Source organism: Taudactylus pleione, unplaced genomic scaffold, assembly GCF_031769625.1.
Source record: "Taudactylus pleione unplaced genomic scaffold, aTauple2 ptg000256l, whole genome shotgun sequence".
NCBI lineage: Eukaryota > Metazoa > Chordata > Amphibia > Anura > Myobatrachidae > Taudactylus > Taudactylus pleione.
In genome coordinates, this window is record NW_028284658.1 from 14,190,921 (window position 1) to 14,208,615 (window position 17,695).

Consider the following 17,695-nt stretch of genomic DNA (forward strand, 5'->3'; position numbering starts at 1 on the left):
TAAAGTTTGTCCATTGGATTCTGTGCCACAGAGATCATTACAACACGACAGGGAAGAACATGTAGCATACTGGGCTTAATGGAAGCAGAATGCACTTTGAGAAGCAAATGCCTCACAATTTAGCATGTGCTGTATAGCAAATTAAATGCAGCAGTCGTTTAATCATCCTTTGCATTTGATACAATCTCGCCCAGTGTATTTAGCAATAGAATATTTTTAGTGTAGCAGGACAATATACACAGCCACAGTCCTACACAAAGTAATCTTTTGTATGTAGAGGAAGTAATTGTTTACCAGTACCTTTAACAAATCCATTGATTACACATGATCTGGCAGCCAAAGATCTCAGTCAGTATGCATTTACTTGTTGATTGTGAGACTAGATTCATTGATATTTTCATCTGTATGTCTGCAATTTGCCTCCCTGGCTGTTATTACCCAGAACTCCATAAGCATAGCAGAGACGTTATAAGCCGCTAATTTTTTATTTTTTTTAGACACAGCCTATAAAGTAAGCAGGATAAATATGGATTCCTGACCCAGGTGCTATGGAGCAGAAAGAGTGATTGATAAATAGAATTATAAAATTTTGGAAAGGTATGATGCTTCTAAAATAGTCTAAGTCAGGGGTATTCAACATGCAGCCCTCCAGCTGCCGTGGAACTACACATCCCAGCTTGCCCTAATAGCAAAACTGTGGCTGGTCATGCTGGGAAGTGTAGTTTCACAGCAGCTGAAGGGCTGCAAGTTGAATACCGCTGGTCTAAGTGTTTCCCCAGTGTTGCCATCATTGCTAGGGGGTGAAAGGGAGGATGGATAGCTGTGCGCTCCCTTCTACCCCTTTTTGGTGGTTATTTCCATATTGGTGTTCCCCTCCCTAAGGACGCCTTCACATGATGTAGTACTTACTCCTGTAGAGATGGCTAGTGAGTGAGTGTCTCAACACACTGACTCGAATCATTCAGATGAGTGAATGATTCGAGTCACTCAGTGTTTGGTGTGTCGAGACACCCACCTCCCTAGCCTCTCTGTCAGAGTGAGTGACAGCTCCGCCCCCTACACTGCTGATCCGACCTGATTATACTTCTGCACTGTGTCAGATCAGCAGTGTAGGGGGCAGAGCTGTCAGTGACTCACTCTGAGTCGCGCAGATACTGCCTGGGCTCAGGGGAGTGCACTGTCTCAGGAGAATCAGTGAGAACCCTGAGCTGTAGTGCTGGGCTGCGGGGTGGCGGAGCTGTCAGCGACTCACTCTGAGTCGCTGGCTCCCCTGCTGGCTACAGCAATGCACTACCTAAAGGGTCGTGTCTCGAGACACTGACTCGAGACACTTCACTGAGTTGAGCCATGAGGCTCAGCTCAGTGTAGAGAATCGTTCTGCCCATCCCTATACTCCTGCTCAGCGCCGAAGAGAACACGCAAAAAAAAGCGCCAAGGAAACAGCAGGACTGGACTTTGCGTCTTTACTGTTGACACAGACAGCAGTAGTATGCATCGCTCGGTAGTTTCCACAATACATTATTTTTGGCACCGTTTTCATTTGATCTCCACTAAGCTGTGTATATTACTTCTGTCCTTGTGTACTTTGCGGCATAGGGATAAATGGATCTCTGTGCTATGCGTTCTGTTTGCAATGCAGCTCAAAAAACCACTCAAGTGGATGAAAGTTTGCAGGGAATTCAATAATTTTTTTTGAACACCCGACAGAGCTATTCAATCGTTGTGCTGATTGGGCGCGAGTGCTGCGGGCGGCCATTATTTCTGCTTGCGTGTAAATTCGGTGCATTTGTGCACGACATGAGTGAAAAGTAATGGGCATCCAAAACAATTAAATATCTCCCTGTCACTATAGATGGGAGATCGGGCTCAAAATTGAATTGCTCCTCTTTGAATGCTGTGTACTAAGAAGCTGCCACTGCGCTGACATCTGCAGCTTTCTATATAACTATATTACCTACTGACTATTCAGAGCATGACACTGCTCAGTGCTTAAAATTCTCCCTAAACAGTAACGTTGCTTCAATAGTACTGCTTATGGTGAGCAGGAAATCCCCATCAATCATTAATTTAGTTCCAAACATAGTTAAATAGTCTGTATGCAAACTGTCATTATTTATCTGTATTTATTTATTATTGACTAGTAAATGGACGGTACACTGCAGGCTGTTTCAGCGCCCTGCTAAAACAGCCTAGCGGGAAACTACTCAAATGCAATGATGAAGAAAAAGTGATAGTAACTTTTATTGATGTAGTAATTTCCAAGCATCAACAATGTAAATAAGAATTTTAATGAAGCAATAGATGTGTATTGTGACAGGTGGCAGCAAAACCGTTCCTGTGGTCCCTAAAGCTGACTTTCTTGTTACAACAAATGGATCATTGTTGGACCATTTGTTACTTTAGCTGCAATTAAATTAATCGCTGTGAAGAACACAATGAAATACAATAGTCACCTGTAAGCTGCATTATGCTACAGTAAGTGACATTCTGCATCTGGTGGGGATGCCCCAGCTTTATAAACCAATAGTGATTTAGTTGCATTAAATAAAAGCAACTGTTGTTTTATACTAAATGTTTTCTCTTTGTTTTGTAGGTGCAAAACCTTTTATTTATGATCATGAAAATACAAAAGCAAGAGCAACAGGTTGGTATTGTTTGTTTGTTTTTTTTTTTTGCTGAAATAATATAACATATATTTTCATGTTTCTGGAATGCCTTAAAATATTAATTTAATTAATTCATTACCCCTTCATGACATAGTCATTTGCACAAGTATAACTGGAACCAATGTCAAATGCAACCTAATATGAATTAAAAGTGCCTGCACACTTGGCGATGTGCTCACGATGTACGATTTCCCCTGAACTCTCTGCAGGCAGCTCCCCGGCAGTCCTACACACTATTTGGAGTAAAAAATGTCCAATCTGACTTGAGATCTGTCGTGCATCCAGTGCATTGTGTCCCAGATCTGCCCTACAGCACGGCAGCTCTGAAGATGCATTGTGCGACCAGCGGGGATGTGCATCGCATCGGGATCATGAGTAGGGACTCACGATTTGGGAATTTTTCACACGATCTGTTGTTCCAATGCGTTGGAATCGGCCAGGTTGTGTAAAGAATCACCAAGTGTGTACTGTTCGTGGTAGAGATGATCATCTTGCTTGCTGCATTGCTCATTAAAGTGATTGAGAGGATAGAATGCTGATTATTTTGATATGTGACACCTGTATATCTGTGTAAGGCTGAGTCTCTCAATCAGCATGCATAGTGCTACGATGCAGCGGCCACAGCTTTTTTGCAAACCATGTTCTGTTTACAGACTCAGTTGCACACAGATATACAAGTGTTTCATATCATGTTAACCAGCTCAGTCTCCTGGTGCGTCCTAGTTGCATTGTGACTTAGATGCATTTTCGCCAACAAAATATGCCTGGCACTAGCAGGGTAGCACGGGACCTGCATATCGCACTGCATGGCGTATTGAGGCTAGGTGAGTAAGAACACATCTGTATGTTAGCAGATAACTTACACAAATAAGAACTGATGTTTCTACTTCAGGGTCCATAGGGTATCCACAGGATACCTTGGGGTATAGGTGTGACGTCAGTCGCAGGGCACCAAAGAGTTAAGCTTTCAGCCTCCCAGGATGCACTAGGTCCCCCTCCTATACCCCGCCCCCGAGCCAAGGCACCTCAGTTTAGTTTGGTGCCCGGCCGGAGTCGGGTGCACCTGTTGGAGTGGGGGCTAGAAGAGCCCCTGAAGCTTATTCTTCATGCAGCTGTGGCTGCACAACTGGATGAACAGCATGGACAGTCAGTCCTGACGTCCATGCTGTCTTCCCTACACCCCGCCGGTACCAGAACGCCGGTACTGATCCGGGGATGCTGGTGGGCGTCTGGGGTCACAGCTAGCGGTGACCCCAGATGCTCCGGACCATGGCCGGATTCAAGGGGGACAGAGGTAAGCAGCGGGGTCCCGCGGTGGGTCCCCGCTGATCACATGGTCCTAAGTCCCCAGGCAGGGGGCTCCCTGGGGACTGGCTGCAGCGTGGAGCCAGGCGACCAACCTGCGCTTCCACTACCCCCTGGGACAGCGGACCGCAGCAGAGCGGTAGCGCTGCGGCGTCCCAGGGGTTAAATGCATGCCAGGGGAGCGCGCCTTCCCTGTCTCACAGCCGGCGCCTCCCCCGCTGCACACAGCCCTCTCTGCATGCTGCCGACTGGTCCTGTGGCAGCGCTCCTCCCCCAGGCCAGCCTCCTCTCTGCTCCTCGGCGGCCATCTTCTCCAGAACGCATGGTGAACGCTGCTGGAAGCGCTGGACGGAAGCATCGTGGTCTGGGTCCCCCCGCATACCTCTCCTCCGCTGTGGTCAGGTCTGTGTATGCAGCGCTGTGTCCTACCAGGCCCTGTGTCTGTGTAGTTGAGTGATCAGCGCTGTTAGTGCAGGAATTGTTATTTTTCTGCATTGTATGTGACTGTGCTAGCGCTGCTGCCTGTAATCTTTTCTTCTCTAAACTGTCAGCTTTATTACTGTCCCTGTTCTTTCTGCTAAAGCCCTTGCGGTGCGGTGCTGCAGGGTGGTCTCTCGCCTATTTAATACTTAATTGGTGAGAGAGGTCACATACGTGGTGCCATCATGTCTGAAAGTGATTTTCCCCTCCGGCTACAGTGTGCCACGTGCAAAGTACCATTAGCGGAGGGGGAGGGTAGCGCGGAGGGCCTTTGCCGGCAGTGTTTGTCCATGGCGCGGCCTATTACGGTTACAGCACCGGTACAGGAGCCACCCTGGGCTTGTTTCGCTCAGGCGTTAACAGCTTTAGTGGGCCAGTTAGCTCCGCAGCCCGCGTTTACTCCGATGGGTTTGTCCCAGCAGTCTGTGGTGTCGTCACCCATGCAGGGGTTCCCACGACAATTGGTGGTACCCCACAGTCTCCCTATTTCCCCGCTCCCGGGTTCTCAGGAGCCAGCGTGGGTTAACTCCCTGACGAGTTCTGTACAGCACTTGTCGGATGTGTTGCAAGGGGAGTCTGTGATGCGGTCTCATAAAAGGCCGGTGGCGTCTCTGTCCGCTCCTTATGAGGATGACGAAGGGACGTCTGATGATGGGGAGATTCTAGATCCTTACGATCAGGAACCTCTCCATACTAAGGACGCTGATGCTAAGTCCAAAGTATATATTCCTGGACTTATTCGGGCGGTCCGCACAGCCTTGGTGATTGAGGACGAAGTTCCCCCAGCGGCTAAATCTAAGTATGCCTTTTTCAAAGATGTGAAGGGCGATGCCACAGTCTTTCCTCTTTCGGGTCAGTTAGTGGACCATTTAGAGGAGGCGTGGAAACAACCTGGCAAAAGATACCAGCCGCAGAAACGCCTGGCGGTGGCTTATCCGTTCGCGGATAATTATTTTGCGAAGTGGGAATCCCCTCCACAGGTGGATTCTCACGTGACCCGTCTTGTCCGTAGTGCCACATTGCCGATGCCATCCATGTCCTCCCTTAAGGATGCTACGGACCGCAAGGTAGAAATCTGCCTGAAGTCCGCTTATTCCCTTGCAGGGGGGGCAGCACGGCCGGCTATGGCCATTTGCTGGGTTGCCAGAGCGATGGAGCGCTGGGCGGATTCATTAGAGGCTTCTTTTGAATCCGACTGTCCGGCCGATCAGGCGGAGTTGATTGGCAATCTCCGTGATTCGGCCACCTACATCAACGAGGCGGCTCTAGACATTAGTACTCTGGTGTCTAGAATTTCTTCAGCAGCGGTAGCTGCTCGTCGCACCTTGTGGCTGCGATCCTGGAAGGCGGACGCAGATTCCAAGAAAGGTCTGGAAGCGTTGCCGTTTACCGGAGAAGTTCTCTTCGGTCCGGATCTGGATAAGATTGTGGCCACGCTGGCGGCAGCCAAATCTGCCTGTCTCCCGTCGGCCGCTGCTCCTTCTGGTTCGGGACCATCGTCCTTTCGGTCATCTAGGGCCCAGGGCAGGCCCAAACCACAGTCGTTTCCTCGACAGGCTGGCCCTAAGAAATCGGTCAAGCCCCGGAAGCAGGCATGGAGTACCAGACGTCCGGCCCCCAAGCCAGATGACAAGCCTGCGGCCTGACGGTCCGGGCCTCCCTTTGGGGGATCCCAGGGTGGGAGGCCGCCTGCTACAGTTCGCCCAGTGTTGGTCGACCACTACGACAGACACTTGGGTTCTGGAGGTGGTTTCCCACGGATACGCCCTCTCCTTCCGGCACAGACCCCCGGCTCGCTTCTTCACCACGGGTCTCCCATCAGACCGGAACAAGGCTACGGAGCTGCGGAAGGTATTGCACACTATGCTCCAGGCTGGAGTTATAGTGGCGGTTCCATTCTCCCAGAGGGGCCAGGGTTTCTATTCAAATCTATTTTTGGTACAGAAACCCAATGGGTCATATCGTCCGATTCTCAACCTCAAAGCACTCAACAAGTCTTTGCGGGTCCCGAAGTTTCGGATGGAGACCCTACGGTCCATCATTCTGGCGCTGGAACCTGGGGACTACTTGGTGTCATTGGACATACAGGACGCTTACCTGCATGTCCCTATTCTTTGGCGCCATCAACAGTTCCTCAGGTTTGCAATCAGCAGCGACCACTTCCAGTTTCGGGCGTTACCTTTTGGCCTGGCAACAGCACCACGTGTTTTCACCAAGGTGATGGCGGTCATGGCGGCTTCTCTCCGGCTGCAGGGAGTCCGCATGTTGCCGTATTTGGACGACCTGTTATTGGTGGCAGGATCTCCAGAGCTCCTGTTACGCCACTTGGACCTGACCATTGCACTGCTGCAACGGCACGGCTGGCTAATCAACTGGCAGAAGTCCACTCTAATCCCGTCTCGGAGGATTCTGCATCTTGGAGCCTTATTGGACTCGGGACAGCAAAGGATCTTCGTGACGGAGGACAAGATCTCTGCTTTACAGTCAAGGGTGCGCAGTTGTCTGCACAGCCGCCGGGTGTCCTTACACTCGGCGATGAGGTTACTGGGCTCTATGGTGTCGGTGTTCGACATGGTGGAATACGCCCAGTTTCACTCCAGACCTCTGCAGCACCTGATTCTGTCCAAGTGGAACGGGCTGACTCAGTCTCTGAAGTCCCAGACGATTGTGCTCACCCAGGAGGTTCGCCTGTCCCTTACGTGGTGGTTACAGACGACCCACCTCAACAAGGGACGTCCGTTCTGGGTTCCAAATTGGGTCCTGTTGACAACGGACGCCAGTCTTCGGGGCTGGGGAGCAGTTTTGGGTCCACACTTGTTCCAGGGCAGGTGGACGCCGACAGAAGCGGAGCTTCCAATAAATATCTTGGAACTCCGTGCGGTCTTCAATGCTCTCCAGCAGGCACAGCGGTTTCTCCAGGGTCGCCCGGTGCAGGTCCAGTCGGACAACGCTACCACCATGGCTTACATAAACAGGCAAGGAGGAACTCGCAGTCGGGCGGCTCTCGTAGAGGTCTCTCGGATCCTGGTTTGGGCGGAGCGCAATCTTCCGGCCATATCAGCGGTCTTCATCCCGGGAGTGCTCAATTGGGAGGCGGACTTTCTAAGTCGCCAGGACGTTCATCCGGGGGAATGGTCCCTGCACCCGGACGTTTTTCAACTACTGGTGGACAGGTGGGGTCTTCCAGAAATCGACCTCATGGCGTCCCGGCACAACAACAAGTTGCCGGTGTACGGGTCTCGCACAAGAGACGAAGGGGCGTCTCTGGTGGATGCTCTGTCCGTCCGGTGGACGTTCCGGTTCGCATACCTGTTCCCTCCGGTCTCCCTTCTTCCACGGGTAATCCGGAAATTCAAACAGGAAGGAGGGACGCTCCTGTTGATAGCTCCCGCGTGGCCCAGACGGCACTGGTTCTCAGACCTTCAGGGTCTGTCCGTGGACATTCCTCTGCGGTTGCCGCTACGACCGGACCTTCTGTCTCAGGGTCCTTGCCTTCACCCGGACCTGACTCGGCTGTCTTTGACGGCGTGGCTGTTGAGACGGCCATGCTGAGGTCCCGGGGGTTTTCCAGCTCTGTGGTGCGTACCATGTTACGAGCTCGGAAACCGTCTTCCGCGAGGATATACCATCGCGTGTGGCATACGTTCTTCCAGTGGTGTCGACCGAGAGGTTATGCACCGCGGGAGTTTCGTCTGTCTCGGATTCTCGCCTTCCTGCAAGCGGGACTAGATCATGGGCTTCGCCTTGCTTCTTTGAAGGTACAGGTTTCGGCCCTATCTGTCTGGTTCACCGTAGGATTGCTACAATCCCGGATGTGCGCACCTTTATGCAGGGTGTTCTCCGCATTCAGCCGCCCTTTGTTCCACCTGTGGCGCCTTGGGATTTGGCTGTGGTCCTGAGGGCTCTCCAAGGACCGCCGTTTGAACCACTGGGCTCAGTGGATCTTAAATGGCTAACAGCTAAGACTGTTTTCCTTCTGGCCATTGCTTCGGCCAGACGTGTTTCTGAGTTAGGGGCTCTTTCTTGTAGACCCCCTTTCTTGGTTTTTTATGGGAACAGGGCAGTGCTCCGCACTCGGCCCGAGTTTCTTCCCAAAGTTGTTTCCCAGTTTCATATTAACGAGGAAATAGTTGTTCCGGCCTTTAACTCACCGGGTCTTTCCGTGGGTGAGGCCTCTTTGGATGTTGTGCGGGCCTTAAAGACTTATGTTGACCGCACTTCTTCGTTTAGGAAGTCGGACGCTTTGTTTGTCCTCTTTGGCTTCCGTAAAAAGGGTTGGCCTGCTTCAAAGCAAACTTTGGCAGCCTGGATCCGTATGGCTATTTCTGAAGCTTATCTTCATGAAGGCCTACCGGTCCCTCCTTCTCTGAAGGCTCATTCCACTAGGTCTGTGGGTCCTTCGTGGGCAGCTCGACGTGGTGCCTCGGCAGTTCAGATCTGCAAGGCTGCTACGTGGTCTTCTGTCCATACCTTCGTGAGGTATTACAGGTTTGACACCTTTGCCTCTCAGGATGCTTCCTTCGGGCGGCGGATTCTCCTTTCTGCACAGGAGCGTCCCCACCCTTAAAGGATACTGCTTTGGGACATCCCCAAGGTATCCTGTGGATACCCTATGGACCCTGAAGTAGAAAATATGAGATATGGTAAGAACTTACCCTTGTTATCTCTATTTCTACGAAGTCCATAGGGTTCCACAGGACTCCCGCCCTGTCGCACCTGTGCTGCAGATGGGCTTTGCTCTGGTCACCAGTTTTCCGTCTCCCTCTGGTGAGAATGTGATTCTTGTATGTGTCCAGATCTTTGTTCTCTCTCTTCCTTCTCCTCCTCCGGCCTATGGCTTGGTAACTAACTGAGGTGCCTTGGCTCGGGGGCGGGGTATAGGAGGGGGACCTAGTGCATCCTGGGAGGCTGAAAGCTTAACTCTTTGGTGCCCTGCGACTGACGTCACACCTATACCCCAAGGTATCCTGTGGAACCCTATGGACTTCGTAGAAATAGAGATAACAAGGGTAAGTTCTTACCATATCTCATATTTTTTAAGTATAACATATCATTGGGGAAGAATTAGGTATATTGGGGAATGTTGTCTTGCTCTCCGCTGTATAGTAAATGCAAATATAAAATTGAATATATTGGGTTCATTAAGAACATGGATGTTGCTTCGTATTGACATGAATTGTATTGGCTCCTTACAACTGAATTTCTGTGACTTTAACTTAGGTTTCAGAAATGTGTCAACAATTTTTATTCATTTGGTGAAACTGGCGTCCATTTTATCAGCTGCTTGTACGCGTTTTTGCGCTGCTGACGTATTTTGAGTACTAGTTATTATGTTTTTTTTTAACATAGTCTGTGTCTGTAATTTAATTGTATATGTAACACAACACAAAATTGGAACTCCATTGATTAAAGTTACAGCCATCCAATGAGTAGAAGGATCTTGTAAGTTTTAAAAGGACTCGCACACACATTTGCAAATGTATATAAGTAACATCTACAGGTCTTAGCCCCTTCTCTGCAGAGGGTTTTCTTACTCTTGCTGAGTCCATTTTTTCAATGTTAACGCTTGTCATATTCCAACATAAATATTACTGATTTTTATTTACAGTGTGGGATTAGTAGGGAAGGCGGCGGTTGCCCGGGGCCTACACACAGTGTGGAGCCCCCACGTATAGCTACATATCCATTGTGTGGGGCACTTTGGCATATGTAAACAATGGCTTCTGTGTGACATAATGTGAATAACACATTTGTGGTGCTGGCAGTATTTACACATTATATTTTTTAATAACCTCACCAGCATATCATATTGGTAATTTTATTGGCTTAGGTGCTCCGGGGTCCTTACAAATTTTAATCATCTCCCTGTTTTTCTATGTGGCACCCCACCCAAATAAATGTGCTAAAGTGAAAAATGTGGGTTTTATCGCATTTCTCGGATTTACTAAGCACTGAAATGCCATGCATTTCGGTGCTTCGTCCCAGTGGGTAACTCCTATGGGCTTCATATCGGGATGCCTCCCCTGAGAGGGATCCAATCAGATCCCTCCCATGCGCAGAAGGATGCCAGAGGGACTTCTGGGTATTTAAACCCGGAAGTCCCTCTATCCGGGGGCATTGCAAAGTACATTTCTTATAGGGAGAGCTGTCCTTTGCGATTCTAAATGCATACCGCGGTAATCAACCGCGGTAATCAACCGCGGTATGTACTCGATGAGAGGAAGGATGTACCACATCGCGTATGCGTTGCTTTGTATTTTAGAAAATACCAATATACTCAGGCAATAACTACTAATGGAGCATATTGTTTGAAGACATGGAGCCCCCCATGTGTGAGTGGGTCAGTATGGGGGAGATGGGGCACAATGTGCCCTTCCACCATCTATGGAAAACTTTTTTTTCCGTTACCCTGGCATATATTGTTGTGTGATCACAAGACAATAGCTGCTAAGAGAGCCCAAGGTGATAGCCAGGCATTAGCTACTACTGAGGCAAATAATTTGAAAGAATGGACTTCCCTTTTTCAAATATGTATGCCATGAAGTTGCCAGTGTCATTATGGGAGTGAGAGGGCACATATTGCCCTCCCCCATATACGCAGGGTAATATTGTCCGGAGATCTTAGGTGATCACCAGACAGTAAGTACTAAAGGGACTCACCATTTGAAAGAGGGGACCCCCCTCTTTATAAAATGGGTGTCCCTGATTTTATGATGGCCATAACTGGACTCCATGGTTTTTCCTGTGAAGAGGGATTTGCCTGGTGATCACACTAATAATTATAAATAATCACATCCGTGAGGACTCTTCTCTTTAAAACGAGGAAGACCCCATTTTTTTAGGTGGTGCGGTTGGGGAGATAGAGGGAATTAAAGTCCCTCCTCATTATTATCTTTTCATTATTAAGGTGCACACGCCAATGGGACTTCCTTATCCCAGGAGTTCCCACTGGTCATTAGGACTGGTGGGGGGCATTTTTGCTTGGCAGCAGGTGACTGCAAACGAATTCTGCTCTATATGTATACCGAACTCTTACTTGCACACTTTGCTAGTAATAAAATTTATTGAAAAATTTGCTTTTTTTTTTTTTTTTGTCCTGTTTTACACCTCAATAAATCCTTAATTTATATTTGAGGTTGTTTTTCTACAAAATCATTACCAAATTGTATGACTCGGGTCCCTAGTCTGAATTAGTCTTTCCTTTAAATTGTGTTTTTCTTCAATTCTAGTTATATGTTAATGTGGTAACATGAGTGAGAGGTTATACATCGCAAAAAGCAGTCTCAGAAAATCTCCATACAAATGTAAATGACAACAAAAGATCTCCAAACTTTGTGAGGTCCTGTATAATTCTCATGTGTACTGAGTGACACAATTACAGGTCTACAGATATCCATGTTGGTTTGTCAGTCGCGGTTATTATAAGCAGACATAGGAAGTTATTCAAAGAATATTGCTCAAAATAATCATGCAATATATATACGGCCTGGAAGACGCCTGACTTAATCCCGATGCCTATCTAGATCTCGACACCGGAATCTAGACAGACAGCTTCCCAAACAAATGTAAGCCGGGCACTGTTAGCGCTTAGCCACGGGGGGGGGAGGCTTAGGTTTAGGCACCTCCTGGGGGGACTTGGGGTTAAGCACCACCATGGGAGGGTTAGGTTTAGGGGAGGGGGGGTTAGGGTGAGGCACCATCGGGAGGAGGTTAGGGTAAGGCACCACCCTGGGAGGGTTAGGTTGCGGGGAGCGGGGATTAGGAGCCCCTGGGGGGAGGCTAGGGTTAGGTACCTCCGGGGAAAAGGTTAGGGTTAGGCAGCACTAAGGGAGGGCTAGGGTACTTACTAGACCCAGTTGGGATCTTCAGCGTTTGGGCTTGTGGTGTCGGTATTTAGTCAGACAGCTTCCCGGCCGTCGGCATTTGATACCTAACCCCAATATACAGCCAAAACTGTAAAAATATGCAGAAAAAATTCTCAATATTTTCCTTTTTTTTTTCCTTTTAAGGTTTGGTTTCGCTAATTGATTGTAACGTGTAATCAATTTATTACATTTTAGAAACAAAATTGTGCGTGTCAAAAATGATTTTGGGAACAGTAGAAACTAGCAGCTATTGCAACAAAACAGAGATTTAACCAACAATATTGGTTACTTGAAAGTAACACCAAAAGTTTTCAGGTGGTAAAACTTGTTGCCTAAAATGAGTTTGTAAGCAGAAAAGCTTTGTTCTACATCACAGGAAATCAAAGGCGCAAAATTAAAATTTTACGGTTGCGAGCATTGCTCTTTTACTTCATGCTATTTCTTCAGGTAGATCCAACATTGAGTTTGACACAAAAGCAATCATAGAGTCTTGCAAAAGTTTACTGTACCAATACTTAGCATATTTGTCTACAGATCCATCTACAGTCATACACCAGTAAATCATACTCGGCTGCTTTCCGACCGGTGATTGATGTCAAAATTGCCTCAAGGCAAGGATACATGCATTCTCTGTGAAAACCCTGGTCTGTAAAATGAAAATGGCAACTTTTAATCCTAAATATATTTATTAAATATGCAAAGAAACAACATTTTTAAATGTCAAAATCATCCAAAATATGCATATTGTACTATGCCTATATTGCCTCTATTGGATCTGAAACAGAGGGCCTGTTTCAGACCCGCTCGCGAGCACTGAGCGCTCGCAAGCGGGTCGATGTTTGCCCAGTGCGCATGCGCACGACGGACCAGGCTCTGTCGTGCACATGCGCGAGACCCGGATAGCAACGGGCAAGCCGTCACTATGGGTCTCGTACCAAAGGGGGCGTGCTGTCGATGGTGAGTGGTGGGCGGGCCGGGGGCGCGGCTACCCAGACGGAGGCGTTCCCATGGGAACGCCTATCGTCTGGGGCCGGCCCCACTGACATCACAAGTGGAGTGCTTTTGGAGTGCCAAAAGCACTCCAGGGCTTGCGGCAACGAGACCCTACCACAAGGGTCTCGTCAAGACCATCGCGACCATTTTCCTGGCCGCTCGCTATAGCTGTGGGTGGTCACCCACAGCTATACAAGCGGCCAGAAGGCCGCTGTAAAAATCCAGAAGGATGGCCCTGATTTAGAGCGAGAACTCTGTCAGAGCGTCCGGCTCTGAATCAGGGCCAAAGTTCCAAGCTGATTCTGATATATATCCTTACTAGAAAAAACAGGCATTTGCATAAACTTCATATGTCTCATTATTGAATTGCTTGTGGCTTCATATGACCAAGTTCTGAATTTGTAAATATACAAATGTTCTCTGGAGAATATGCCAAAAATGTTTTCACTTTCTGCTGCCTAAATAATCTGTCTTTAAGGTAACCATAAAATACTGTACCTTGAATATTAAAGAATGCCATTCGTGCAATATGCAGCTTCCATTTATATCGATGTACTGTGTTGTCTGTATTTAAAGCTATTCTGTATTTTATGAATTCTTTAATGTGTTCATTTTCTCTTTACTCTAAGCTCCCCAACCGTAAAGCACTTACCTACTCGTCAATGTCCACTGCCTCAATATCCTGTGAACACCAAGTACTTGCCCCGTTTTCTGAATCTAGTCTTGAAGATTTCCACCCTGTAACACTCTTGGACACCCCTTCTCGGCTCTTGTCCGAGAATGATCTGTTCCCTGGGCAGGAATCTTGTGAACTGGGCTCGGTGACCAATCTTAACGGGATGGAGGACAGTGGAGGGGGCGGGACAGGTGTAAAGAAAAAAAGGAAAAAAAAGGAGCAGGGGGAGGAAAAGGAGACTAAACCAAAGAAAAAGAAGGAGCCCAAGAAAATAAAAGAAATGAAGAAGGTGAAGGAGCCCAAAGAGGCCAAGGAACCCAAGCAACCCAAGAACCCCAAGGAGCCGAAGAAGCCCAGGAAACCGAGGGAGCCAAAACCTCCGAAAGAGAAGAAGGCTAATTCAGACACGGTTGCTAAAACCAAATCTAAGAAAATAAGGTGAGCTCTAGTGCAAGTTTCGGAACATATGTTAGGTGAGGGCATGACATGCTAGTATTTGTAATCCCACAGTGGGTGGGAGAGTCCCACGTTTACGAATTCCAGTGTAGTCTGTATTACTGTTGATTAGCCTCAGTGTTCTGTGAATGTAAGCCTAGTTATTTTAGGTTTCCGAGACAATCTGTTATAGTAGTTATATATCATAGAATATGAGCTTCTTTTTTTTTTTTTACTTTAAACTGATGTTTTAGTTTTTGATGCTATCAAATAATTCTTGTACTTGATATATAATAAGTATTCAATATTATTGCATGTAATATTGATCGACATCCATTTATGTTAAATATAAATTTTTGTAACTATTGTTATGTCTGTACAGAAGTTAAATTGTAAAATGACGCATGATCAGAGCTTTTAAAATAATTTCGTAAAATGAAACTCAAAATGTAAAAAATTATTAGAAACTAATGCTTAACTATAACTATAGTAGAAATGTTAAATCTGTTTAATTTGCAAACCTGTCGGGAATCAGTGGTTGGTAAAGCCGGCATTTCGTTTTTACCAGCCACTCCTATTGCTGATGCTCGGCCACAGACACCTACTGTCAGTGCCAACTGTGCAATACTAGTGTTTCCCCAGGACCTAGAACTGTTTACTTGTGGGCATTGTGTGTAGCTGCGGCATCACTTCTTTGCTGGTAACTATGTATTGGTTCTCTTTATCAATTACTTTGGATCTGGACTGCAGGTTAGCAGGCAGATTGTTCATTTATGACTCAACACAGAACAGCTGGGGTATGGAGGAGAGTGTTAGTTCTTACCTGTAGGTCCCTGGAATACAGCAGCTGTAGGTGTCTTGCAGAAAATATGAATTTCTAGGGAAAAAAAAAAAAAAAGTATTTCCGTATTTATTTGATGTCACATTAACTGCTTCTGAAGCAGTTTATGCATAATTTATATGGCGTTTTCTGTGGCATATGAAAAACTATTATCAGTTTGTGATAATGAGTGCATAAAACGATCTGTGTGATAGGGTTTGCTCACATAAGGGGCCATATTCAATTAGATGCGAAAAGTCTCATACTTTTCGCATGCCGGACTTTTCGCTGACATAGCTGGTTTTACACCCGAAAAAGTATCGCGCGTATCCCTGTATTCAGTTAGAAATCTGCAAAAACGGCACCCGGCAAATCGCAAACAGGCGAAAAGTGCTGTCAGATTTGGGGAAATCAGCCTGACACCCCCCAAAAGATGCACTGACATTGGGGATCACTATAGATACCTTCAGCAGGCCTATTCAGGGGGTATTTGGGGTTCTTAAATGATCTCAATAGCTGCTAATTTAGCGTCTTTGCACAAGTGGTGAAGAATAGCATTTAGCAGATTTTTTTGGTGAATATAACTAGTCCCTGCAAATTTGGGGTACATGAAAATGGGTGCCAGCATGGTTAAAATTCGCAAAAGTGAGGTTTTAAAGAAACCATGAAAAACACACCTTCAGCAAGCACCTGCAATAAAAAAAAAACTCCCCCATACTTGCAGACCGCCCCCCCAAAGTCTATTTCGCTAGTTTTTAAGATTGTGCACCAACTTTGTACTTTTTCGCCCACCTTTTTCAGAGTAAATTTTTGGGGTGTTTTTAATTTTTTTAGGATTTTTTTTTATGCAGTTTACCTTTGGGGATCAGTCCACCTTTGCACCCCAACACCGCAATTCTGCACTTTTTTCGACAGCTATTCATAGGCAAAACTTTTCCGCCAGGTACATCGCATTGCGTTTCCGCACCGGCGAAAAGTCGCCACAATACGGAGATAAGTTTCCACTGGCAAAATAATGTCACCGGCGAAACTTTCGCTTAAAACGTCCGCTAATTGAATACGGCCCATAATGTGTTTCACCTTAGACTCTTGTCCAAAATGCTCCTGTCAGCATTTTGAATAGTGCTTGTGTGATATCTTTCCTATCTTATTTTTAGAAATCAGTGGTAAATGTTTAGAGCGATTACACAGACTTTAAATGTGCAGTGACAAGGGCTGTGTAACACCAACATTATACAACCTAATAATGCATTTCTCTTCATTACTTGCAGTTATAGAGTGGGTGACAATATGTTCAAATAAATGCAATTTTGTTAGATTGGTTGTGACATTTTTTTCTCCCCATCAGGATCTTCTCTTAAGTAGCATTAAAGAGCAGGTTTCATTTTCTTGTAGTATTATCATTTTAAATATAACTATAACTTTTTTTTTTTTACACGTGTCCTCTAATTAATTAGTTTTTACTCACTGACTTATTACCTCAGGTGCTACATCCTTTCATTCATTACTCATCTTCTTTTCTATTGGGGGAATTTAATTTTTCATGATGGGCCACCCACCAGTCATAGCCTCGATTCCCAATAGTTAGTGTTGTCAAAATCAAGTTTTCCTTGCATCAATATTGCGCCGATGTAGGAGAAATTAATTCCCCTTTATGTTTGTTCCTGTTACCAGTAGAGACCTTGGCAGGATTATCTCCTCACCTAGCAGGAGTATGATAAACAAGAATATTGCTCTAATCATGTTTGGATGTACATTTACATACCTCCCAATAATATAACCTGGTAGAATGGGGCCAAAATAAGCTCCCTTCTTAAGCCTCTGTAATTACACCTCCAAGGCAGCCATCTCCCCCCCCCCCGCCCCCCTCCCACCATAGAATCCAAAGGGTATATTTACAAAATTGCAGTTTTTTTAGAAGTGGAGATGTTGCTCATAGCAACCGATCAGATTCTACTTAACATTTATCTAACTCCTTATAGAAAATAACAGCCAGAATCTAATTGTTTGGTATGGGCAACACCTCCACTTCTAAAAACCAGCACTTTAGTAAATGCTAGTATCTAGATGCCCTTCACAGAGTGTACCCTGACGTCATCAGTTACTGTCCAACGTCATTCCACGTGGTTATAGAGGGGGAATATAACACCATGCCAGAAGCGTGACAAGCAAAGCGAGCCCGCAAGGGGACAAATTTCTTTGTTTATGGGCATGGAACTGCACTTCCGCCCTCACCTACGTCACTTCCAGGTCCTTACCATGAAGGGGAAATAAGCTCAACCATTAGTAAATATACCCTTTAGTGTTCATTGGCCCTTTATTACTGCACCCAGCAGGAAATTAATATGTTTGGTTTATTTGGTTGATATACATGGGTGCAGAAGGTGCCAGTGTGGGTATATTACTAAAGTGCTCCTCTCACCACAAAATGGTTATTACAGTAGCTTAGTATGTT

General features: G+C 46.5%; 1 protein-coding gene across 2 annotated transcripts in view; it reads left to right on the plus strand.

Moving 5' to 3' along the window:
- Positions 1-17,695, plus strand: part of CHD6 (chromodomain helicase DNA binding protein 6) — a 194,667-nt gene that overhangs the window by 32,902 nt on the left and 144,070 nt on the right. For both annotated transcript variants that reach the window (XM_088480666.1, XM_088480667.1), the window contains exons 2-3: positions 2,594-2,644; positions 13,939-14,423. In XM_088480666.1, the coding sequence (XP_088336792.1) occupies positions 2,612-2,644; positions 13,939-14,423 (518 nt within the window). In that variant the 5' untranslated portion in view covers positions 2,594-2,611. The remainder of the gene's footprint in view (positions 1-2,593; positions 2,645-13,938; positions 14,424-17,695) is intronic.